At 36.5% G+C, this 27,399-nt stretch overlaps 1 protein-coding gene and 1 long non-coding RNA gene across 5 annotated transcripts; one reads left to right on the top strand and one right to left on the bottom strand.

Annotated features, from left to right (window-relative positions):
* The first annotated feature begins 3,117 nt into the window (after positions 1–3,117).
* On the top strand, positions 3,118–9,681 carry LOC121251504 (ankyrin repeat domain-containing protein 13C). 3 transcript variants are annotated; one of them, XM_041150768.1, is made up of 4 exons: positions 3,118–3,322; positions 3,551–3,772; positions 4,042–5,747; positions 9,059–9,681. In XM_041150768.1, exons 3-4 carry the CDS (start codon positions 4,131–4,133, stop codon positions 9,398–9,400), a joined length of 1,959 nt encoding a protein of 652 aa, XP_041006702.1. In that variant the 5' UTR covers positions 3,118–3,322; positions 3,551–3,772; positions 4,042–4,130; the 3' UTR covers positions 9,401–9,681. The 3 variants fall into 3 exon arrangements, with proteins under 3 accessions (XP_041006702.1, XP_041006711.1, XP_041006719.1); XM_041150777.1 differs by having other exon boundaries at positions 3,121–3,322; positions 3,641–3,772; XM_041150785.1 differs by having other exon boundaries at positions 3,121–3,322; positions 3,641–5,747.
* Positions 9,682–10,863: 1,182 nt separating this feature from the next.
* LOC121251520 lies at positions 10,864–15,268 on the bottom strand. Of its 2 annotated transcripts, none has more exons than XR_005938042.1 (3): positions 14,586–15,200; positions 14,137–14,212; positions 10,864–11,082 (listed from the first exon to the last, which is right to left on the bottom strand). It is a non-coding gene; the product is annotated as an uncharacterized LOC121251520 (long non-coding RNA). The 2 variants fall into 2 exon arrangements; XR_005938041.1 differs by lacking the exon at positions 10,864–11,082 and adding an exon at positions 13,022–13,125 and having other exon boundaries at positions 13,161–14,212; positions 14,586–15,268.
* Between the last annotated feature and the right edge of the window lie 12,131 nt (positions 15,269–27,399).

Here is a 27,399-nt window from a genome sequence, read left to right as displayed (position 1 = left end):
CCCAGAAAAGGTAAGGCAGACACAAAAGAATAAAGAAATCTGTTCAAAGGTTGAAAATAATCATTTGGATTGGTTAGTTTTTCCACCCCTCTCCCCTGTTTGACAGATTGCCTCAAACACCCCAAAAACTCTACCCAACTCCCCCTTCCTCTTCCCCCAACGAGAAACCAGATCCCCTCTTTCCTCTATTTACTTTTCGTTTTTTTTTCTTTTGCTATTTAATTGAAGTTTTGGAATTCTAACCTCTTTTGGTTGGTTGGTCCTTAACTTTAAACCCCCATGTCTCCTCCTACCTGCTGCTATCAGATGTCGCCCGGCCGCCCATTGATCTTGCCACATGTTGCCATTGAGTAGCCATTGAACCATTGTGTTGCCCACAAGCTGGTCGAGTTCCTTCTTGAGTGACAAATTTGTTACCAAATTCAGATAAGCTTTTAAAAATCTTGATTTAATTTTTTTTTTTAAATTGAATTTGAAACAAAAGACATTTTACTATACATCAATCACTATTCACTCTCATACTCCACATTTAATAGTTTTTTTTTATAAAATGTAGAGTGTGGGATAATGAATAGTGACTGATAAAAAGAATTATTCTTTCAAAAATAATGATTTAAAATTCAAATTCCTTAATTAAATCTCAAAGTAACCGAACCAACACCTATGGCAAGTATGCAACATTTTGGTTCGTTGGTCCCACGTACAAAAGTTTCTTATTGTATGGATAATTAACTCCCAAGAACTTTTTTTTTTTTAAAGAAGGGAGGGGCGGACTTTGACTTTATTTGTATTTAATATATTTTTGATTTTTTGCTGTTAGTATTGGATATGCTCGTTTGGATTCGTTATGCCAAATGCCTGAAAGGGCAATAGCAAAATCATGTGCAGTAATCGAGGGCAATCTGCTGGCCAAGTTGCCCCTACCACCCACAACCTCAGCTCTGCTCAGCTCAGCTGCTCCTCAAAAAGCTAATTGCAGCCTGGATTACAATCATGGAGTGCCGATTCCAAATAAACATGCGTGATTTATGAGACTGCAAATCCCTAAATTATTGGAATTAATGTGTGTTTGTTGTTCATATTAAATTTCTTTCCATTCTTTCACATAACAACTTCTGAGTATCCTTTATGAGATTGAAACCGATCAAACAATTAGTGTGTTGTTCGTTACATAATAATTGAGATGAATTACTCATTAAAACTTGGAATGATAATGGAGGTGCATTAAAGCCAAAGATGTTAGCAATTCAAACACCATAGAACAGCTCAATCTATTTTTGGTTATTATTCTTAAATTGAGAAATGACAAGGGAATGAGTTTTCTAATTATCTTGATTTACTAGAAAAAACTTAACTCTCGTCTGATCATACAATTCATGAGATGAGATGTTTTAAATAGTAGTGAGATTTTTAAGTTAAGATGTGATGAGATGGTTTGTGAAAAAGTGTATATTTAGATAGTGAGATGAAATGAGATATTTTGTAAACAAAAAAGAATGTATTTGGATAGTGAGATGAAATGAGATGTTATTAACTTTTTAGAGATTTGATAAAGTGATGAGTCTCACCAATTATTAAAAATTATTTTTAATTATTGGGCAGAAAATATTATGAATATATTAAAAATAAGAAATATCTATTATTAATTTAAAAACTCATAAATATTTTGACTTTCCCAAAATATATTTTTTGTATTTTGCCGTGATTATTTCAAGATTCTCAAATATGAACGCATTTATTTGTTAAACTAAATTATTCTAATTATGACCTATTTATTATACTATATTTTATAAAATTCAAAATATATTTTTCTAATTATATATTACAATAAAATAAAAAATTCTAATAGATAATTATATATATTAAAAATGTGGTAGTTAGCGTTACTATAACGACACTGTAGAGGCAAATGAAATTTTGTAACAAATCAACTGTATCGTTATTATAGCGATGGTTGAAAAATCAGAAATGAGATAAAATTTTATATTCTACCGTTTGGATAGACAGATGAAAGATGAAGCACAATTTATATGAGATAGGTGATAAAATTTTATATCTCATATGGGCATCCAAACCGGGCCTACTCTTATTAGGTTGGATAGATTAAGAACATGTATGTATACCAGGTCTTAAATTTAATTACATGGTTGTCTGTTGAAATCTCTTCTAATTTGTTGATACGAGCAGTAAATTGTTGTGTAAAATTTAAATTGTCGTCGAGATTGAAGTTAGGTCATGATTCAATATAGACTCGACGAAATATCATCCTTATATCTATAAAATCGTAACAAAAACAAAGTTACAATATTACTCATTTCATCGTAACAATTCACAAATAAAGAAAAACTAGATCAAAGAGAAACTTCGAAAAATATTCAAATCCAGCCTCCATTTTTTTCATCACTTATGATATATCATGCCAACATAAGTGCTGCCAAATCTTAAAGATGAATAAATAGAGAAATGTTTGTGAAATTTATTTTTATAAGATAATCTGATCATCTTAACAAATATCATAGAAATAAGAGATTTATAATATATTAGTTACTATTTACTCTCACACCTTATACTTATAATTTTTTTATAGAGTGAGGATATTTTTTATAGAATATGAAAATATTTTTTTATAAGATATAAGGTGATAAATAATGATTGGTGAAAATAATTGTTTTAAAAATAATATATTATCAAGTGAAATACAAGCCAGCCAATGAGATCTTGAAAGCCAGACCCAATTGCTGGAAGGGGGGCATAGAAAGAAGCATGGAGCTCTGAGATACGGGTTCGGATCATATACCATGACAGTCTGTCTGACAGGAGACCCTAGTGGGCTGCTAATGCATGCGCTATCCTTCAAAAAAAGAATTCAGGCTCCAGCAGTTACAACTCGATCAAGGTTAATAAATGCTCCCAATTTTGGATTCTTTTGAATTAATTAAAATAAATTCTCTTTGTGAAAATTAAAAAAATAAAAATAAAAAGCAGTACCTCAGAGTCCCTTTAGTCAAACAGACTAATTAAACCAGATTAATTATAAATAATTAGCAGCCAATTAAATCACATTAATTAATATAAAAATAGGAAATCTCAAAGAAAGTTTCCTCTTTTCTGGCTCACATGACCCTTCCCGTTTTCGACCTTCTGTCTTTTCTCTTTCTTCTGTGTCTTATCCTTCTTTGTTCAAAAAGGTAAAAACTTGAAAACAAAAAAATAAAATTAAAAAAGGGAGAACGAAAAGATGCCTCTCCTCCTATCTCTCCTACAGTCTTTCTCTTCCAATCACACTTGCCATTCTCTAATATACTCAGAACTCTAAAGAGAGGTAAATTTTCTGATAAATTTCGTGTCTTTGTACCAAAAAACATATTTTGTATCAATTCCTTGCTTTGATTCCCTTTTTTTGTTTATTCCCTTTCTATATATACAATTTTTGTGAGCTTTGGCTCCATGGTGGGGTTTTTTTGCTTTCTTGATTCTATGCCCTTTTCCATTTCTTTATCAGATTCCTCCACTCTTATTTTGTCCCTTGATTTTTATTTTTAAATTGTAGAATTTTGTTTCAAGCACCCACATGCGTGTTCCTGGATTTGTCTGATCTGGATTGGATCACAAGGATGTTTTGTTCTTTCTCAACTTGCAGAGAGAGAGGGAGAGAGAGATAGAGCGACAGGTGGTGGGGTTGAGTGCCTCAGGTTCTTTGGGTGTATAATCTCGGTCTTGGTCTTTTGGAGGGTAACAGAAGAAGCAAAAGAAGAAGTGGGAGAAGAAGAAGGTGAGATTTCCTGGCCTCTTGGTTCCTTGCTTTGGGCCCACCCTGGATTCTTTTCTTCTGTCTCTGATAGGTGTCGACCGTGTCTTATATGCTGTTCTCTTGTTCCATTTGGGTAATTTGAATTGGATCTAACTCCATTCCTGGGGAAGGCTGCTAGGGATTTCTCATTTTGGTTTTTAATTGTAAACTGGGTCTGTTTCGTTTGTTTGAATTCACTCCCCTGAATTGATGAGTTGTTGCTGATTGTGGTTATACTATGTCCTAAACAGCGGTCATTCATTGCATTCGAGTGTTGGATGATTGAATTGGAGGTTTGATTGCGTTTATTTGTCTGGGTGGCGATATCTACCCCTGAGGCATGGCGGGTATTGATATTTCAAAATATGCTCATAGCCCTGTGCACAAGGCCATTGCCATGAAGGATTATGCCAGTCTCAAGCGGATACTCGCAGGTCTCCCACGCCTCTGTAACCCAGCTGAAATTCGCACTGAGGCTGCTTCGATGGCCGAGGAAGAGAAAGCCGATGCAATTGCTGCTGTGATCGATCGGCGAGATGTTCCAAACCGTGACACCCCACTTCACTTGGCTGTGAAGCTTGGTGATGAGACAGCAACCGAAATGCTTATGGTTGCTGGGGCAGATTGGAGCTTGCAGAATGAACAAGGGTGGAGTGCGCTCCAGGAAGCGATATGCCACAGAGAAGAAGGGATTTCCATGATAATAGTTAGGCACTACCAGCCATTGGCCTGGGCAAAATGGTGTAGACGGTTGCCTCGCTTGATAGGAACTATGCGAAGGATGAGGGACTTCTATATGGAAATTACATTCCACTTTGAGAGTTCTGTGATTCCTTTTATTTCAAGGATTGCCCCTTCGGATACTTACAAAATTTGGAAGAGGGGTGCGAATTTGAGGGCAGACATGACTTTGGCTGGGTTCGATGGTTTTAGGATTCAGCGGTCAGATCAGAGTATTATTTTCCTTGGCGATGGGTCTGAGGATGGGAAGATTCCTCCTGGGTCACTTTGCATGATTTCACACAAGGATAGAGAGATCATGAATGCTTTGGATGGTGCTGGTTCTCCAGCTACTGAAGAAGAGGTTCGACAGGAAGTGGCTGCAATGTCTCAGACTAATATATTCAGGCCTGGGATTGATGTGACTCAGGCAGTTCTCTTGGCACAATTAACATGGAGACGACAGGAGAAAACAGAAATGGTTGGTGCATGGAAGGCTAAGGTGTATGACATGCACAATGTGGTTGTGAGCATCAAATCTAGGAGAGTCCCAGGGGCTATGACAGACGATGAGTTGTTCTCATCTTGCAATGAAAACGAAACAGATAGTGAGGAGCTCAGTGACATTTTGACAGAGGATGAGAGGAGACAACTTGAAGCTGCTCTTAAGTTGGATACATCAGAATCAGCGATTGATAATGGTGATGAGATTATTGGGCATCGCCATAGTTCTTACGAGCACAGGGAGATTCCTTTGGAAGATGTGAATGGCTGTAGAAATGGAGAATCTAAGCAGGAAAAGAAAGGATGGTTTGCTGGATGGAGGAAACGGGATTCTAAAAATGAAGCACCGAAGAAGACTGTTCCACCGAGAAATTCTCTGTGTGTGGATGACAAGGTGAGTGATCTACTGGGAGATTCTCCCACCAGAAATCAGCCCAAACCGGGAAGACACTCTGTGGAGATTGTCATAAGAGGGGATGAGCACCGTAGAGGGAGGGATACCAAAACATCTTCTTCTATGAGCTCTGAGAGCAGAAATCGCCACAAGGATGCTGTCCGCGAGAATGAGTATAAGAAAGGATTGAGGCCTATTCTGTGGCTTTCCCCAAACTTTCCGCTACAAACTGAAGAATTGCTGCCATTGCTCGACATTCTGGCAAATAAGGTTAAGGCAATTCGTCGTTTGAGGGAACTGCTTACTACCAAGCTTCCAATGGGAACCTTTCCTGTCAAGGTATGTTTCATCTTTCAATAACCTTAGGTCAAGTATTTTTCTCTGAAAAATAATTTTTCTGCTTTTGTATCCCTGCTCCCTGCTTTAGCTATTGTGTCAAGGCTATTCACTGTGGTAGGGATAGACCTCTTAGGAGGAACTGTTTTGCATTAGGGTTTCAGATCTGACCTGTATTGAAGTTTGGTCTTGCAGTAGCCTTCTGGATGAGTTAAACAATCTCATGACCTATATGGATGGTGATAGTGTGTGCGTGAACTTTTTTTTTATTGCCACTGGGTGTCCAGGAGCAGCGTTGTGTGCATGAACTTCTTAGGAAATGATATCACTTAGTGCATTTATTGTTACAAAGAGGGCAGCAAGTTTCTGACTCTGTTAGTATTGTATGGAATAAAGTTTTTGAAGTCCATCTAATACCTTGTTGCTCACCTGTTCACGAGCTTTATTGTTGTGTTATGCTGAGATCTTGATTGAAAATGTCTTTTTCATGATGGTCATAGTGGTCTCTAATTGTTTCTTTAGTTTGTTTTTGGGCCTGATGGTGTTCTGACTTGTGTAGCAAAATCGTACTGTTAGTAATCTTAGACCTACCAGTCATCTATTGAATAATACACCGTCAATCAAAATACTACTTGAAAATGAAAATGGCTATACATATGAAACAAATAGATAATATAATTTTTTTCATTCGAGGGTGAGCTTGGGATCAGTTTTGCCTTTGTCAGGGCTTTCCTATCTTGGTAGCTAATAAGCCAAGATAAAACTGGACTTTCCTTGGCTTTTATAGGTCAAATAATTTCGCATCTTTAAAAGTTGGAAAAAATGGGTTTGTGCCTTTCTATGCCATATCTCTTCAAGACTTCAAAAATTTTCATTTTTAGAATTATTTTGGCCATCGGCAATCATAAAGGGTGCTGATTGATGTTATTTTGTGTTTGATGTCTGTTTCAGTTGTTTTGTGTTGGTATCATTTCATTGTGTAACCCCTAGGGGTTGGCTCAAGTGGTAAAGGCCTTGGGCTTGGTGGTATGCTCCCTCCAAGGTGTAAGGTTCGAATCCTCTTGGTTGCAAACAATCTCTAGGGGCCATCGGACAGGGGAATCTTCTCCTTGAATTACCCGAGATGCACTTGCGGGAAACTAATTGTTAGGGGCCTGTGCACCCCCGGGATTAGTTAGGACTCTGTTTTTGGACACCCGGTGTCAATAAAAAAAATCATTTCATTGTGTTATGAATACGCCTGGAGAAATGCTACCTGGGCCCTCCACCCATCCAAACCAAAACGAAATGAATGATTTTTGGTAGGTTGACCTGATCACAGTTAGGATACTAAACAGGTTGGTTACCAGTCGAGTATTAAATTGCTGCTTGAACCCACATTATTTAAGTGGGCCTGGGCAAGGATTTTTAAAAGGAAGTCCTTCAACACACTTGAGCCCTATCATCTTATTAAGTGGATGTGTTTATACAGTTTCCAGGTTTAGTTGCTCAGTTCTGAAGATATTGTCAATAGAACTGATCCGGGTAGTCAAGGTTGTGCTTGACTGTAGCTTTGTGTTAAAACTTAACAATTAAGTCCTGCTTTGAGTTTGACACATCCATTTGGTCTAGTTATGATGCATAAATCCAGCCCTGGACGTAAAAATCTGTGCCCAGACTTGTAAACCTAGAATGTCCTGCTTTGAGTTTGACACAGCCATTTGGTCTAGTTATAAGCCTTCTTTGGTGAGTTTAGAACTTAGGACTATGTTGCTGGGAGCCTTTATACAGGCTAATTGTAACCTAGAATTAACTGCATAATTATTGTTTGATTGAAAAACATCGTCAAAGTGCCAAATCCTTTAATTTAGCTCGTAAAATAATTTTTTTGATGAAGTTTCTGATTAGAATTTTGAGAGTAAGAAGTGAGGAGAGCGTAATGGTTGCGCTTCAAAGTCATTTTTTTTTTCACTGGATGTTCTTATACAACAGCTGAACTCCTTAAAAACATGAAGTTTGGGAGAGGCAAGCTATTTGCCTGTGAAAACGACTACCACTGTTCTGACACTTATTAATTTATACAAAATTGGAGCCAAATCTTTTATGCTTTGCCTTGCTTTGGGAAGTGGGAGTTAATTCTTATGCCTAGTCCTCTTTTGGAAGGTTGGATTATGCGAATATATGATCATTGTGCTGTCTTATAATCTGATTCTCTTATACTTTGGCTTGTTTTATCCCTAACTGCATTCTCTTTCAACTCCCCATTGATCATATCTTCTTTCTGCCCATATTACTTTAGGCCTCCCTCTGCCCCTACTCCAATGTGAATTAGGTTGCTTTCTCTTACTATCTCATTTCTTGGCCTTCATTGCATGTGGTTGTAACATGTTGGATTACTATCCATGGTCTTTCCTACATTGGTGCCAATCCTTTCTGGTACTCCTGCTGATCCATTTCATCATTTTCAATTTGATAGGCTCATTTAACCACATTTTGTTTCTTTGTCGTCCTTGAATTCCGAAACGTAGATTATAGCAGCAGGTCTTGTGGCAATCCTATCTTCATTCCTTGTGAAATATTCTTTATGGTCAATCTCAAGTGCTGGACTCTATCCCTTATCAACCTAGAGTATCTACAGTCAGATGGCATCTAGAAAACGTTTTGTATGTTCTTCGAACGATGCCTTGTAGCCTGTTATGGCATAATCTTGTTGGCATTCATATGTTACTAGGAATGAAGAGCAATCTTCTTGTCCATTACTTGGTGCCAATAATCGTACTGTCTTGTTCTACAATCTCTGTCTGGAGAAATTCAGTAAAAGAAACCTAGGATATGTGTCAAATTGCATTGTTGATACAAAGAGATTTCTTAGTCTTGCACTAATGCAGCCTGCATACAACTTCAGTCAAAGCCTGGGTGCCATTGGAGAGAAGTGGGGAAAAAAAATGCTTTTCTTCTGAAACTTTCTATAATTGTATGCTCTGGTTAGAAACGACTTGTGAATGAGTTAAAGGCTTTTCTGGTCTTTATATATAATCTCCATTGTTGGACGCATTGAAATATGTCAAAGTCCAAACAATTGTATCTAGTGTGTATCTGCACTAGATAAGTTATGCAATTTTATCTTGGATTTTTGTTGCATTTGTTGGAAAATGTATTCTGTTGTTTTGTGGTATGTTTTCTTCTTGTTCTTTCTGGTTTTGAATGCTATTCTGTTCTGACCAAGCGGTTTTCTTTGAATCCTCAATGGATTTGTAGTCCTTGTTTTTTCTTGTTAATAGTGTTTCTTTTGTTCCTTCAACTGTTTGATAAAATAATTATCTTTATGCATACAGGTTGCTATCCCAGTGGTTCCCACTATTAGGGTTCTGGTTACTTTTACCAAGTTTGAAGAACTACAGCCATTGGATGAGTTCTCAACGCCCCCTTCAAGCCCTTCTGCTGCAGGGCGAGAGAGCCCAGCAGTGATGTATTCGTCGAGTTCATCTTGGTTTCAGTGGATAAAAGCCCCTTATCAACGCCCTAGCTCATCCACTGCCAGCTCTAGTAGTAGGATAGAAAATATTCAAGACCCATTTGCAATTCCCCAAGATTACTGTTGGACTACTGCTGAAGCTAAGAAAAAGAAGATGCAGGAGAAGAACAAGTCAAAGAAAGGAAAAAGTCATAAGCAATGAAGTCGGTGTCGAGAGTAAGATCCAAATGTAAAACGATAATTTATCTTACTAAGGGAACCCAGCAGACACAGATAGGACATATAGTTTCATTAATCTATAAATTCATGATAGTGAGGGGAGAAAGTAGGTGGCCATGCTTTTTCTATTTGGAGAGTGACGATGCATGCTTGCTTTGGTCAAGGGAAAATCCAGTAAACTATTGTGGGGGAGGAAAATAGAAACGAAAATTGTGATTTTTGCAACAATTGCTTGTCGTTGGTGGGTGTTATCACCATTTTAGATTACTTGATTCACTTTCATCCTCCTGTCTGATTTACCTTTAATCTCACAGGGATGATGAACAGTCCACGCTAGTTTGTATGAGGTTTCATTTACAGCTGCAGATATTATTACCCTTTATAATTTCCTGTTGTCTTTTTTATTTTTACTGTCAATATCAAGAATTTGTAACAAGATGAACAATTTGTTTATTGGGGTTTTGATTCTTTTATTCTTCTGAGATAGCATTATTGCGCCGTAGTGTCTTCTTGTCACCAACTCGACAGTTTTATTTTTTGAAACCATATAAAGATTATTCTTGTCGGTGGGGATCGATCTTTAAAGTTAGATGCTTGGGTTGGAATGATAACAGGGGAAATTGGAATGATAACAAATCAGGATGAAGAGGCAAAAAAAGAGTTCTTTACTTCTTTTTTCTCACAGACAGCAAAAAGTATTTAGTTCTGTTTTCAGGTAGAAGCTTCAGTTCTATACTTTTGCATTACAAGTTGCTTACATTTTTCAATTGTCGCCATAAATAACCATAACTTTTTATTTTTTCTTCTTTGGGCGGGCGAACTCTTGGTCAAGGTCTTATTTTCTTGTGTGTTTTTCTTCATTTTCGAACCTTTCTTACCACTATCAAGTCCCCTCCATGTACTTGACGGCGATGCAATCTACTTCGTCCTCTCCGGGTTGGAAACATGAGTTCTGCTACATACAGTCATTTTTACGTAGTCCTTGTGCACTCTATCGATATGATTGGCCAAAAGAGTTATTTTATATTAAAAAAAATGATGCAGTTAAACACATTGGTGAAGTGTGTAAAGAGTACGTAAAAGTGACTGCACATAGATTTTTTGTTGGAGACATAGCACGCTGCTTCCAATCATGAGCATGTGCATCTGAAAACGTTTCCAATTTGATCTTCTTGATATCTCCTCATTGGATCAATCTCTAGATACATGATATACCAGCTCATCTTGAATATTGGTTCTTCCTGTTCTTTCTGGCCCATTCACCTTAAAGTATAATTGAGTTTATGGCCATATCCAATGTTACTCTTAAAATTAAAAGCTCAATGCAGACAGCTTCATGGGAGAAGCATACAAGTAAGAAGCAAGGGCTTTCATATGTTTGGAGAGGTATTTTCACGGACAAGCATCCATCAAGAATTTTCCCATTTTAGGAAAACAGAGAACTTGTCAGATCCAATGACCTATGCATTGACAAAGCAAAACACTAGATCATATATAACATTGCATGCACCCACATAACATTGAAAGAAAATTGATTTTCCCACTATTTTCCATTGAATTAAAATATAAATCACGCAAGTTTATGACTATTTTTTTCTAACAAGTATCACCGCTGGTCCCCCTCACCCCCAAAAGAAAATATACTCTAGCCAGCCCCACCGTTGCCTGAAAAAGACAAGAAAAAAGAATCATGTCAGTTCACTAGTTAGTATCATATATATATACACACACTATAGAACTGATAAATCAGGAAAAAAATAACAGCAAGTTCTTTTTTTTTTTTAAAGTGGGGGGAGGGGATTTCGAACTTTAGACCGCTGAAAGTTATGTCAATCAGGCCACAGGCCTTTGACAAAATAACAGCAAGTTAAATCAGAATGTTCTCCATTCTCTATGAATATAATCAGTTTGGTAGGCTTTAAAATGGCGTGAACATTCTGATTTTAATCTCCGGATAAATGCATTGGTTTTGCTGCTACTTGGTTTCATTTCTCATGAACAACATTTATTTCGTTTAGTAAGGCTGACCTTTTTTACTAGGTCATGATCATGTGCGATACTCATGAATTCATTAGATTCTGTTTGAGCTTGACTTCTCGCATTAGATTCTGTTTGAGTAACGTTCTCACCTCGTAGTTAGGTGTTCAGTTGACTTTCAAGCAAATATCACATGATTCACATCTATGTATGAAAAGAAAATCAACTGTCTATGTAATCATTTGAGAGAAGCATGCATGCACCTACAATTATCACCGTTTACCATCAAAATTTCAATTAATTAGCATCTTAATTAAATTGCTGAAATTGGCAATTCGGACCCGATCAAGATGATCTTATCATTAAAATCGATGAAAAATAGGGCACATAGCACAACCATAATTGCCAGATCTTGACCAATGGTGCAAATTGATAAGATTTGGTAATTTAGGATACAAATTGATCACAGTACTATTGATAGTTTAAAGTCATGTGAATCGAAAATACAATGTATTCTACATATATATATATATATATATGCGCACCACCAAACAATAAGCGTTTATTTCATGAGTAATTCTACTCATCGGCCACTTAAGTCCCCAACACCACACACTAGCTGAGCTATTTTCTTTTTTCTTTTTTCTTTTCAAAACGATTCGTTTTGGAAGACTACTCCCACATTTTCAACCTTCTCCCCCAAATATTCCATTCAGATTCGCCCCTCCGCCGTTTCCTTACCAACACCAACTGAACATTGTAGTGGATGGCATGGCTAAACAGAGTGTAGCTAAAAGAGAAGATGAGCATCTTGCAAATGTCCATTGGGGGATATAAAACTCCAGCAAAATCAACTTTTTTTACAGAGTTCGTATCATACAGTAGTCAAGTGTGATTTGTACAAGAAAAACAATTACACTCATCTTCAAAAACATTTTACACCCTAATTATCAGATGATCTAAGGTCCAAAAATATCATCCACACTACTAATTAGAGATTTAAATCAGCTAATCAAATTCTCCAGATTAACTGTCCCTCCGTCACCGAACTCTGCAACTTTGTTCATTCAAATCATCCATTGCCAGGGTTCTCTTCCCTCATCACCTCAAGTTCCTCCACTTTGTATACCCTCAGAAAAAAAAAAAAATACAAGCCATTAAAAAATCTACACAACCTGAAATGATTCACTGCCATGTCGTCTGAGATGATTCGGAGCTTCGGAGGGGACTCGGAAGACTCGTGGGTTTCTGCGTGGAGTTTAGGGTTTCTATGCTAAGGAGAAGACGAAGGGCATGAGTTTGGTTTCTGCGCTAAAGGAGAAGACGAAGGAGAAGATGAAGGAAAAGACGAAGGGTGTGGGTTTGGGTTTGGTTTCTGCGCTAAAGGAGAAGACGATGGAGAAGATGAAGGGCGTGGGTTTGGGTTTGGTTTGGTTTCTGTGCTAAAGGAGAAGACGAAGGGCGTGGCTTTGGATTTGGGTTTGGTTTCTGCGCTAAGGAGAAGGGCGTGGGTGGGTTTGGTTTCGAGCCATTTTGTTGCAAAACCGTGACATGGTGGTCAAACCGGGTTCGCCATGTCACGGTGTGTGGTGTTGGTGAAAGAACCGGACTAAGTATAGACTTTTTCTTATTTCATTGACTGAGTTCATGGAAATTCTATAAAATATCTGCTAGAAATAACATGTGCATGCGTATGTATACGTTTTGAACGTATATACGTGGCACATGCCGCTAGTGCTAGCTAGGGATGGCAATCAGACAATGACCTAGTATTACGATCTGTGTTTTGAGCTTGGCTAACAGCTAGCTAGGATCGAGATTCTGTATGCATGGCTACCTATGCCAAAACCCGAGTTACGCTTTGTGACAAGTGTTACAGTAATGAAGTTTCATGCACATTTCATAAATTTATGATTTATGATGTAAGATGCATATAAGGAATATTTTTTGAAACTAGTAAGCAGTCAAATCACCTATCTGCAACCTTTAAGAACCAAGAATGGCACTTAATTTGAAATGTCATAGGGTCATATGTAGAAAGTTTTCAAACTGTACGTACTCATCAACAGTACTGATTCAGCATTATAAACTAGAAACATTTGCAAGAATATAAGACTATTTCTAGATGTATATTTGCATTCGTTTGCTTCCCCCGGCTTGCAGCAACACTTTATAACCTATATATGCATATGTTTTAGTGAATTATTTTTTATTGTTGTGATTTCAATTGAGGAGCAGCATGACCTTCCTAAAAGCTATTCCCATTATATCTATCATATTTCTTTATTCCGAGATATGATGACTACAGAAAAATAGGTGCCCTGGCTGTAGCTCAAGTGTCATTTGAGTCCCTACATATTGTGTTTTATTACTTCTACATGGTGCCTCAAGTTCCATACACTTGTTTAGACAATCAAGACTTACTGTTTCTTTTTCCCCATTAATGCACCCCTGAATGGTTCCCAATGTTACATGGTTGATAGTACCTTCCCCATTCATAACTTTTGAGGATTCATGATTTAAATGGTTCAGCAAGAGATATACCTTTTGAGCATGAGAATTATTTTGAAATAATCATATTATTAGGTCAACTCCTCATATGGTCATTATACTGGTACGAAAATCATGCATCATTCAGAGGTTTATATACTTAAAAAAAAAAGAGGTTTATATACTTATACACTGTTTATTGGAGTTTTTAGAAACTTGCACAGGTGATCATTGTGAAGCAGGGCATCGTACCTTAGACACCTTGTTTCATTGAATGGCACAAACACAAGAGTTCCTTACTTCCTCAAGTTCCCCATCTTCTGACACACTATAAACAAAAGAAAAGTGAGAAGTATAGCAGAGTCGGTCTAGCTAAAAGACTAGAAGTACATATGTAAATTGTCGTCAACCTAAGCTTTCAATACACAGTTGTGATGGTGGGTGTTTTGGTTCCAAAGCTTCCTTATCTTTCACCATAACAGCTACTAGCTAACTAGTAAATAATTTCTCTTATTGTCCCGTATGTAGTTTAGAAAAGGTTTGCTCTATTCGACTAGTTTTTTCCATCTGCTGTTAACTCGGACTAAACACCCGCTGAATTTGTTGTTGATATGTTGTTTGTTCTGACAATTTTCACATAATTGTTATAATCTAATAGAAAGAAGCTCATCATGAAAGGATATCGGGTGGGGATGGTTTACCTTGGTTCAAATTCTTGGACATGAGCAATATCTTTGCCATGAGCATCCGGCCAACTAACTTTCCTCTTTTCTATCCTTTGTTGATTATCACCCACATCCACTATTGTTATTTTCTTGAGATTACTCTTGAGTGTAGGGCGTTCAATTTGAGGCCCTTTAGTCCCACTTCTCCTACAGTTGCTGCTCCCATTGCTCTTATTTTGAAGTTGTAATTATGATTATGGAGCTTTTCCATGACCCCATCTTTCTTTTCTGCAGGGGATTGCTTCTTGGTGTTGTTGCTATTGCTGCTTCTATTGCTTTCTTCACCCCTGTTGTCCAAACTCCTTGATGGTACATAGCAAGAGCACACTAAAGCAGTGCACTTGTTCTGCGCCAACGCTGCCAGGAGTACAAACAACGAAACTCTACCTCTCCATACCGTTTCTACTTATAGATACCATGACCGGCCTTAGAGCTATGTGGGTTTTGGATTGGCATCAGAACAAACAAAGGAAATGGTGGAAGCATGATGAGAGGGATAAGATTTTTTTTTTTTTTATGTTGTTAATGTGTGGGTTATCTCCAAATGATTATGGTTTGATTTGCATATAAGAGAGTGGAATAGCCCTCTTTGGGATGTGGGGTTGTGATTGATTTTTAGGTTGGAAAAAGACAGATGTGGGAGGGTGTACAATCATGCTTCTTGCCGCCTCTACTAAGGGTTGTTTTACTTTTGCTTTTGCCTCGGTACTCATCAGTGAGGTGAAATGGGTGAAACAGAAGGGAAAGAATGCCCAACTTTTCACTGCTTGTTTGATTTTATTCACTGTTTCTAATCACAGTAAGGGATGGGCGGGCATCTTCTTTTCTCCCTTCTCTTGTTCTCTTGATGTTGTTTTTGCTTTCATGGAACGAGACTCTAACAAGTTGGTGGTGTGAGAACAATCATTGATGTTAGGCGATAAAAAGGGACTGAATGTTGGCATGATGCTCCTTTTAGGTGGTGTTTCTATTTTACAATATAAGATGTAAAGAAGGTAAAACCAATTAATCTAGATCACTTAAAAGAGGTTGGGGTGGCTTACCCTTTTCTCTTCCATTCAAGATGCAAGTATATAATTGTTCAAATTTTAACTTCTAACATAATATGATTACATTTAAGTTCCGTATAGGAAAACTTCTAAAGATACGGTGCACGAGACAAGAATTTACTCTGCAGGGTGAGTCTGAAGGGCTCTGTCTTGGGAGGTCCCCGACATCAAAAAGAAAATAATATGACTACATTTAACTTCTCTGTAAAAAAAACAAAAGAAGAAGAAGAATGACCATAGAGAAGTCATGTAATAAAGTGGAAAATAAAATAATATAAAGATTTGTAGGGATGATTGATTGGGTCAAAGAGGAATTCAATGTAGGCTTAATTGGGCCAGCCTGTGGTAGCTTTTCAAGATGAAGAATGTTGGCCAACAATCAACCTTGGCCTTTCGAATGCACATAGCCTAGCTCTTCCCACCTAGCTTCAACCATACACTTTAATTTGATTATGTTGATGAAATATCATAAATGTGTATATTTGAAAACCACAAAAGAATTATATAAATTTATATGATTAGTTGACTACTTAATTGCCATGTCGCATAGAACTCCTACAAATTGATTTAATAAAGTAAATATATTATGGCCTTGCTGTTTTAAGGCTTTTTTATTTTATTTTTTTATTTCGTATTTTGTAGAATTTTAGTGCTTATGCATATTTTTAATATATGTGCTTTCCATGAACCAATCAAGTGTGCACTAGCACTTTGTACCACTTAAGTGCGCACTTGACAATTGATAGGCTACTTATCCTAAGTCAAGCTTGTTAGAAACGTATTTTGTTGGCTTAAGAGGAGACAATGTCATTCTAATTGGAGATTCCAAGCACTCAGTTCATCCTATGGTTGGTCAAGGAGTCAATTTAGGTTTTGGACATTGTGACAAGTATAGATTTGTTTGTACGGAGAAGAGAGGCTATAGAGTGAAGCCTCGAGACATAGGAAAGAGGAAGGGGGATCTAAGTATGCGTGGGCTAACTCTTGTCAGTTGGTCAACGGAGAACAGAAGTTGCATCTGCTTGCAACATAGGTTGGCCTTGATGGGCTTCACAGCCTCAAGCATCATCTTGGTTTTCTTATTAGACTTGGTGAGTTATTTCTGATGAACTATGAGTTTTTTCATTAGGACCTAGTTTGCTTTACATTTGGACCTATATTTTTATTTCTTTTGGACTATTGCTATTTACGTTTGTATTTGAACTGGCCCATGGCCTATCTTGCTTACTTTCAGTTATGGTTGCCTGATAGTATATGTATTGAAGGTAGAGTATTGTAAGGTCATTATGGAATGTTATAGAACTTTTCTCTTAGTCTCTCTTTTTTTCTTCTTCTTTTTCATACTGAGTTGCTCACCTCGAAGTGAGCTATTTGTTGTGTATTTCCATCAAATAGTTGGGGTTTGTTACAAAGTGGTATCAAAGAGATACCCGTTTGTAACGCCTTGAAAGAAATCTAATGGAAGGGATTTCTTTGGACTCTACGTATGCCATGAAAACTTAGGAAGATTTCATGGATCGAACAATCGGTTAGATTTTAGTTTGTTAGCATTGTCGAATTATGAGCCACTAAGGGGATGGATCGCCTTTTGGAATTTTTTTAGACATTTAGGATCATAATTAGAAGAAACGGATTGCATCATTAGAGTCGTATGAAGTTTCAGGATTAAATGGTGTAATAAAAAGTTTTAGGATTTTTAGATGACAAATGGGTCAATTGGAGAGTGCCACGTGGCATCTAACGTATCACATCACCAACCAGATGTCACATCACCATGTAGGATGTCCAAATCATCCTATGATCACTAAAAAATCTCATTGGACACATGGCACTATCTCCACCCTTTATTTAGAACTCACTTTACATATGTCAAGTGAAATACACTTTTGTAAGGAGGTTGAGTGAGAATCAAGCAAACTACACGCTCTCTTACATGACTATGCCCCTCTCAAACCCACCACACTATTCCAACCAGCCACATACTCTCTTGGATATCTCTCAAAAGGGGGTTTGAGACCCCAAACCTCATGAGAGAAGCCAAAACCCCAAATTCCAAATAGTCGACTCATATTTGACTCTTTTTTTCCTCTTGACTTGAGCAAGTCTTACAAGCAACCATCACACTCCAAGTACTTCTCCTAAACCCTCATCCACTTTCTTATACCATGGTACCTTCTATCGACCAACCCCAATTGATTTGGAGCTTGAAACCCCAACCAAACCCAACTAAACCCCAAATAGGTGCAATCGGGTGTTAACAACTTTGCCCCAACCGAATGGCCTCCATCCCTTGGCTCCTTCCACAAGCAAGACACCCTTGATTGACCACCCCCTATGATCTAGTTTTTACCCTCATGTAATCCCAAATAGTGAACTTAAACTCAAGTTAACTCACTCACTTCCATCACCCCATCCATTCGACCAACACTTAGCCTAATCCGCCCAAGACTATGTCCAAGCTTTCAAGCAAGCTCTCCCATCATCCATAACCAGACATAAACACCACAAGTCAACCCTTCCTCATCTCCTTCAGTCCCACATGCCCCACCAATTCTCTTCACTTACACAAAAGCCAACTTTCACACTTTGACATTTTTGAAAGCATACCAAGTGAGAAACTTGAGGGAGAAGGTGCTAAGTTTTCTCTTTATACTCAATGCTTTGTAAGTCTAATTTTCAAACCTCATCTCTTCTATTCTAAGTTATCTTAAGTCATGATCTTGTTAGTGGAGTGTTGTATCATTTTTCCTTAAACTTATGGTGGTTGAATATTGAAAGTATGGAAGTGGCGTTTTGGCTAGCATGCTTTGTATGCCTTGGGAATTTTGTGTTAAGGTGTTTTTTGGTCGTAGATATTTCGGTCCTAATGATGTTAGTATTTTTTTGGAGTGCAAATCTTTTGGTTGATTTATAGCACAAGAGATTTTATTAGAAAAGTTTGCATGCTCCACTAGGGTTATGAAAACCAAAATCTTTAAGCATGAAGTCCTTTGTTTAAGTTTATTCTTTGAACTCTAGAAAATTGGATTAATGATTGGATCCTATAAACTATTGCTAATGAGAGTTGGATATATGTTTTGAGTTGTATTTTGAGCCCTGTAATTAGGGTTTTAGGTTGAGTTTTGATGAACATGCAAGGATATATGGTTTGATGCAAGTTTTGAGGATCTTGGCATATTGCTTGTTTAATGATGAAGTTTGTTGTGATAGTTGTAAAATGATACTAAGGCCTAACTAAGATATGTATACGAAGTGTATGAATGATTTAGTTCATGAAAACTTGCATGCTACCTAAGGATCAAGTCAAGATAGCCTATAACAAAGCATGTAAGAATCGGTTTAGGGTTTATGGCACTAAACTAATTTCTAACTTTTGTTATCTTGAATCTTACTGATTGTTGTTATGTATTATCAAACTATGAATGAGTTCTTAGCAATATAGAAGATAGGATTGGTGATTTATTAAGGTTCTTGAAGTCATTTGCAAGAGAAATGCTAGAGATGTCATACTACGGTTTTGGGTTCCATGATTTTTTATGTTTTGAGTTGTTTGCTCATTTGAAAAGTATATGACCATGATGATTGTATGAATGGTGTCTTAACATGTCACTAAACTAGGAATTAAGAGTTGGACATATGTTAAATTCGAATTATAGCATAAATAGCATGCAAGGAGTGCCAAAAATCACATCAAATGAAAATAGGGTTGTTTCGACCATGGTAGGGTTTTCATACTAGATGTGTGTTTTTGTCAATTTTAAGTTCATAAATGGACTTAGAATGGAAAATAAGTTGTCTTTGTGAAGTTTGGTAAAATTTGAGTCTGGTTTGTAACTGTTGAAATTTTAGAAGCTTGTTTGTAAAATTTTCAAAGTTAAGGGAAATTTTGCAAACACTACTCTAGGGTTTGCAAGTTTGGTTTTTCTAAGATAAATGAGACTTTCTAATCCTAGAATATCTCTAATTTTAGCCCGCTCTACTTTTGTGCACAGAGAAATTTGTAAGAGCACTAGCATTGGATTATGCATCTACATATTTGCATAATATGACCTTAAATTGGACTGGATTATACATATCTAAAAATATACATAGTTATGAATAGTATTTCCCTAAATTTGAAAATGCATTGTTCACTCCCCAATTCTTATTTTACTACTTTTTTTCTCTCCTCCCCTCTATCTCTCGACACTAACGGAAATAAACACCTCTCTCAAAACTTCTCTTTCTCCTTGCGCGCTCTCTCTCTCTCTCTCTCTCTCTCCCCACCAACATGGATTGAAATTCGAAAGAAAAAATTTCGCCCTTGACACTAACACCAACGAGTGCTCTCTTTCTTCGATTTCACCATCCTTATTGTCACTACACATTCTCACCGTGACTGCACATCTTCCATTAGCGCAACACTCCATCACCTTTGCGTCTCTTCAATGTCGAATATAGGGTAAATTCGAATTCTCTCTATATTTTTTTGAATTTTTTATTAGTATAGAAGGGTTGATCTTTAGTATAGAGATGTTTTTAATGGGTGTCGAATATAGCATTTTTATTTACTATTTTTAAAGGGTGATTTTAGGGTTTTTATTTACTGTTTTTAATGGGTTCATTTTAGGGTTTTTATTTACTGTTTTTAATGGGTTCATTTTAGGGTTTTTTAACAAAATTTGTTTGTATTACGTTTAGGGATTCAGATATAGTACAGTCGATATTTTTTGTGGGGCATGTTTGCAATCATTGTGATTAGATTGTTTATTAAATTTCTCCAAGAGTCCCAAAACTTTGTTTTCTTATAGAAGTTTACTTCTATAATTTATTTTTGTCAACCAAGCAATCTTATCATAGAAAAAAACTGTTATGTCTTTATTCGCTTTCTATACCACTCCCAATTTAGTCTGTGTTTGGATCCTTTTTATTATCATCACTAGGAGGAATCTGTCCTCACAATATCCATTTCTTCATAGAAAAATGGAGGCAAGGATGCAGATGTAAGCGGAGCAAATTATATTAGACACAAATTAGTCCTATTTTGTTTTGTTTTTCAAAACCAGTTCAAGCAAAATATTGATGTGAACATAAAGTAATCGCCTTATTCAATTGTCCCGAGACCCTTTTTTTAATCCCTTTGAAATTAAAGAAATGGAACAAGCCTACCAAATATTGGTGAAACCCACCTTATACCAAACCACATTGAATGTATCAGCATGAATGTGAAGTCATCTGTAGAAGCAATGCTTGCTGTCGTTGTTTGTGTTGTTATCATTGTTTGATTGGGTGTAGCATTTGATTAGATGATTGTTTTCGAAATAGAAAAAAAAATTGGTACCATTTACTGTATGATATGCCCCACAAAGATGCCACACAAAGATAAGCCACAACATTAGCTCCTCTATGTTAAGTTGGTATATTTGAGCATATCTCCTCTGTAATGCCTCTAGTAATACAAATGGAAACTGTTTGTCATCCTAATGGAAACTATTTTGTGTGGTGGCCTTGATTGCATGCTCTGCTTGATTCGGTTATTTGCTATTTAGAAATTGTTTGGCCTGTTTTAATGTGTTGTTTTAGTAATATTTTATCCTTCAATATTTTGTTGAATGATGAACTGTTTAATTGATAAGGATCCTTTCTTCACTAATTAAAAATTAAACAGTGGTGAGGGTGGTATTAAGAACCTCAATGGATAGTGCAAATGTTATGTCCAAGCGGCAACTCCAACGGAGGAAAAGGGTACCTAAACAAAAATCTCAACGGGGTGTATCACTTACTGTAGAGGAATATACTCTCCTCATTTCAGTTTGACTTAATATTAGTATAGACTCCATACGAGGGACTGACCAACCCTCCACACAATTGTGGAGTAGAATTTATGATTACTATTTCACCTATAAAAAACCTAATAGTCAAGAACGGGCTGTACCCTATTTGAAAGAATGCATCCAAGCGTTACGACCGCGCTAGATAAGGTATAATAGTTTTTTCAATGTTTTATTATTCTAATTATTAAGTATTTGCAATGACATTAGTACTAATTGTTCCACTATTTTGTAGATTGATAAGGCAACAATTTTGTACCGAGAGATCCAAAAAACCAACTTCAACATGGATCATTGTTGGAATCTTTTGAGCAACAAACCGAAATGGTAAGCACACATAGAACTCGTAAGAAAAAAAGACAATATATCACGTTTAGGTATTACTCTAAACTCAATACCTATAGGGGAAGACATGGAAAATGTATCCATAGATTGTGAGAGACCTCCAAGAAAAAAGGCTGAAAAAGAGAGAGAGAAACAAAGAAATATAAGGAAAGATAAAATAATAAATTTAATGAGGACTTGAGCCAAATGAAAGATGATAGGAGGACTTGTATGATGGAGAGAAGAGAATCATTGATGAAGTATGAAAATGAAAGATATAAGTTACTATTTGTTAAGAAGAGAAAATTTGATATGGAAATTAAGGCTGAACAAGATAGATCTGAATTAATAGCTCTTAAGAAGAGAAAAATTGATATGGAAATTATGAAACTGGATATTGATTCTATGAATTCTGTGAAGAATGAGTATTTCTATAATCTTCAAATGGAAATCATTAAGGAACAAAGGAATAAAGTCATATCTCATACATAGTTGTATGCTTGGTTTTGTGTGATTTTGTAATTATTTTGACTGTGCGGCGACATGTTTTGGATATTGTTGTACTGCTGGTTGCACACCAATTTTATCATTTTTTGTACGGCTAGTTCTATTAACGACATGGAAACTGTTGGGAGCTGCTGGTTGGAGGTGTTTCACTTTTGTTGATTTGCTATTTGCTAGGAATATAGTTTGTTACTTGCTGATTTGTATCACTTTTGGAATTTGTGGAATTTATGTTAAAATCAACTTTGTGTATGAATTTGTATTAAAATCAATTTTGTGGAATTTTTATTAAGTTGATTTTAATACATGTAATTCGTATTAAGTTGATGATACAGTGAATGTAATTGGTTGGTATAGCTAACTCTCTGCAAATATAACCTGCATTTCTGAGAATCTTTAGTGTTAGGAAATATGTAAAGTTGTGTGGTTGTATGTAGTTGGATGGTCTATTGATTTTGGTTGGTAGTTGACAATAATGCTAATCCAATATTTCATTTATATGCAGTGTTGAAGCATTTATGTCATGTTTTGATTATTATTCTAAATAAGCATATCTCCTGGAGTATTATTATTGTTATTATGTGGTGGTTGGTCTTAAACACATAAATTTTTAAGTGCTTATAAATGAACACAAAAGTCCATTTCAATAGTTTTACGCCACTAGATAATTATAGATTCGAACCGCATTGCAATAGCTTTGCATGTGGGAGAGTTCAAGCTCTCGATCATGGAAGAAGACTTCATTTTGATTTGACAAAAAACCAAGGTTTTGAATAATGTGTTCCTTGCCATGTTAATATTTTGTTGATGAAATTAGTCATTTTGATATATGAAATTGGTAATATTTGGATATATGAAATTGGTGTTTTTGAGAACAGGTTAAATGATAGAATTTGCAGTGGGTGCTAATTACAAAATATATAAAAATAATAATAATTTTAGGAAAAATATAAATAATAATAAAATAATAATATTTTTTTATTATTTGGCTCAAATATGCATAATCCAATGTGAAAGATTTTCTTGATATGCAAAATCAATTTCCAAAATATATGATTTTGCATATGCATATAGAGAAACCAATGTTAGTATTCTAAGTTAGCTTCTAACTTACTCATAGTGTATTAGTATGTAAGATTGTAAAATTCATGCAAGTGAACCATGTTATAATTATATGTTTATTATATTCGTTATAATTATATGTTTATTATATTCGCAATGTTAATGTCATGCCATGTTGTCATATGTATAAAAAATAAATATCTGTCATAAATCACGAACACATGCCATGGAGCATACGAGTTTATCGTGAAATGAGTCAAGCACGAAATGTTATGTTTTATCACGACTTCAAATGTTAGGATGGAGAATTATCTTAGTAGAACTTCTGTGTCCACTCTGGAGTAAATAAAATAGAGTGAAGTCCACTAGGTTGACAAAGAATAGTCAACAAGACTTCGAACGGAACCAAAAGGTTCCGGAAGACATCTAACGCTGGTGGGTGTTGCTAAGACTCATGGTAATAGTTAATTCGAACTACCATGAGGTAAACCTCTTATGACATACTCACAGTTTGTATACGGACCTGTGATGTGATGCGGTACCAACAGGAGCACACGGTCTATGGGGAACTGTAGAGCGTCCATTTTTCTATAAGTTCAAAATAAGAATGAATGAAATTGTTTATGAAAGTAAGCACGTCATGAAGTATAAAAAGCTCTAATGTCATTAAAGCTATGTTTTTGCAAAAGCAAATCCATGTTTTTCACACATACATGTCATGTTTATTATCGTGCATACTTGATATACTATTGGTAGCTTAGACATATAACTTGTTGAGATTGAAAAATCTTATCGTAGTAGTCTCAACTACCCTATCCCGAAACGGTAGAAGTTGTGTCAATAATCGATGGAGCAACGCACTAGATTGGATGAGGTGGAGTAGATAGGGGACTAGCATAGAGGAGCTACTAGAGAAGATACTCCGATTTTTTAATGTTATCCTAGCATTAATAGCCATGTTGTGTGAACAACTTGGCGTATAGTTTAGGTTTCATTATAGGGGTGAGCAGGGGGGTGGGCTTCCGCTCTGCCCATGCGGGGGAGGGGCCCCCCGCCCCGCATCTAGGGCCCCTAGCAGGGGCGGGTGGCGGGGAGGGCCCAACCCCACCCCGCATTTCTCCCGCCCCCATTTTTGTATATATATATATATATATTATATACATATATATAAACATAAATATATATTTATATTTTAAAAATTGTGTATATATAAATATATATTACAATTTGTTAGACTTGTTCACAAAATATACATTAGCAAATTTAAAAACTACATAGTTTAAAAACTAATACACTACAATTTACACAAAATATGCACTAGCAAATTTAAAAATTACATAGTTTTTAAATTATAGTCATATTTACAAAATTTAAATTTATAAATTGGATCTAAAAATGTATTTTTAATTACTTTTGCACTTATAAATAATTTTTAAATCAAATAAATGTAATGTTTTTTTAAGTGAAAAGAGGCGGGGCGGATTGGGAATCCGTCCCCGCATCCTGGGGGCAGGACTGAAAACCCCACCCCCAGCCCCATGCGGGGCGGGGTGCGGGGACGAGGTGACCCCTCCCCATAGAGGGCGAATAGCATCCCTATTTCATTATGTCTGTAACTAATGAGTTCTTACTTTAGTACAATGTTTATTTTGTGATAAAGACTTGTATGAACAAATGATGATTTTTGGTTAGGTATGAACGAAATGAAAGTTGTTTTAGGACTTAGTTATTTTGGTACAAGGTATGTTAAAAATATCTGTCATGAACGAGAGTATGTAACCTTGTGTTGCATGTCTTGAAGTTTCAATCTCCGTCAAATCCTAAGCGGACTTTGGGGGCATCATGCACCAGTCTTTATGCTTGCTGAATACATTCTATGCCAAAAGGCACTAGATTGAATCAGTTACAAGATGTGCTCATTGCCCTAAAAAATCAAGAGGATCTCAATATCAAAACTTAGAAATCGAAATGTTAGCTCTTAAAAGATAGACAGGTTCCATTGTACAATAGTTGGCAGCTTTAATAGTGGAACTGCAGAGAGAAAATCATAACAACCACCCAGGTGGATCTTCTTCAGATGTCCACATGAGGGAGGAGGAAATCAACCAAAGATACGGGAGTAAAGGTGCAAGCCAAAATTGTGCGCCTGGATTTCCTAATTTTCCATAGTGAAGATCTAACTAGCTAGATGTACAAGATACATTAATTTTTTGCATTCCATAACACTCTGCCACAACATTGCATAAGATTAGCATCATTTCACATGGAGGGTAGAGCCCTGATATGGTTCCAAGACCTAAAGGAGTTGGGGCAAATGACTGACTGGGATTCATTGATCGAGGCTTTGTTGGTTAGATTTGGACCAAATGCCTATGATGACCCTATAGAGATCCTTACTAGGTTGAGGAAAAATGGTATCATGGAGGATTACAAGGCTCGATTTGAAGCACCATCTAACAGATTGGGGGGACTATCTGACACCTATAAATTGAGTTACTTCCTCAATGGGCTATATGATGACATTAGGCTACCTATTAGGATATTTAATCCACCCAACTTGACATCTACCTAAAGTCTAGCAAAAATAAAAGAGGAAAATATAAATGTAAATCTATCCAAGAAAAGCAATAGGTCTTATGGGAGAAGCAAGTAAGAGTGTACCTAAGCCTAATCTATAGATCCAAAAAACTAACCAACACAAAATGAAGGAAATGAGTGATAAGGGGTTTTGTTATTACTATGATGCTAAGTGGAGCCTTGTGCATAAATGCCAAAACTCAAAACTCTATCTCCTAGAAGAGTTTTTTATGGAAAAAGAGACAGACCTTAGCCAAGAAGAGGTCCCAACCAAGAAGGTGGAGGAGGCAAGGGCAGTAAAAGTGAGTGACGACCAAGGAAACCCTAAAATATCCCTTCATGCTTTGACAGGTTCTCATAACCCAAAGACCATGACAGTAATGAGAAAAATTGGGGTTCAATAGATGACCATTCTTTTGGATACAGGGTCAATTCACAATTTTCTGGACCCAACTATGGTGGATAAAGTCAAATTACCCTTAAATTGTGCTGAGAAGGTTAGGGCAAGGGTAGCTAATGTGGAATTAATCCCTAGTGAAGGGAAGTTCAATGAGGTTAGGGTCAAAATCCAAATAACCACATTTAGAGTTGGTGTGCATATACTAGTTTTGGTGGGATGTGATATGGTGTTAGGAATCCAGTGGCTACAAGAATTAGGCCCTGTTTTATGGGCTTTTCAGAAACTAACTATGAAGTTTTATTACAATGGCAAGTCAATGGAAATGTAGGTATTAGAAGCTTCACAATTGATTGAGGAGGGTTCCATTAAAAAATTTAACAAGTTAAAGAAGGGAGTGATTTTGCAAGTTTTAGAATAAGAGCTGGGTGATGAACCAAAAGTTGAAAATAAAATCCTATATTTTCAAAATAATGAAATAGAAAAGATAGTTCAGGAGTTGTTAGCCTCAGAGGTTATACAACCTAGCTAATGTCCCTACTCTTCCTTAGTGGTGTTGGTTAGAAAGGTTGATGGAACATGGAGGCTATGTGTGGACTACAAGGGGCTTAATAGTGTCACCATTAAGAATAAATTTTCTATACCTGTGGTGGAGGAGTTGATTAATGAATTACATGGGGTTGTTATTTTCTCAAAAGCTAGATTTGGGGTTAGGATACCATCATATTCAAGTTAAGTCCACTGATGTATACAAACCTGCATTTAGGACCCATGAGGAACACTACAAATCCCTAGTTATGCTCTTTGGGCTAACTTCCAAATCCTAGTAAATTAGATGTTTCGACCCTACTTGAGGAGATTCATACTAGTTTTTTTTATGATATTCTAGTGTATAGCAAAACTGAATCAAAACATGTAAAACATTTACAAGTAGCCCTGGAGACTCTAAGACACCACCAGTTATATGCCAAGCAAAGGAATGGCCACTACCTAATTCCCCAAAGGCATTGAGGGGATTCTTGGATTTAACAAGGTACTACTGCAGGCTTATCAAGGTTTATAGAAGG

The sequence above is a fragment of the Juglans microcarpa x Juglans regia genome, chromosome 1D (assembly GCF_004785595.1).
Source record: "Juglans microcarpa x Juglans regia isolate MS1-56 chromosome 1D, Jm3101_v1.0, whole genome shotgun sequence".
Taxonomy (NCBI): Eukaryota; Viridiplantae; Streptophyta; class Magnoliopsida; order Fagales; family Juglandaceae; genus Juglans; species Juglans microcarpa x Juglans regia.
The sequence above is the reverse complement of the archived record's forward strand: the minus strand, read 5'-3'. Positions and strand labels throughout refer to the sequence as shown.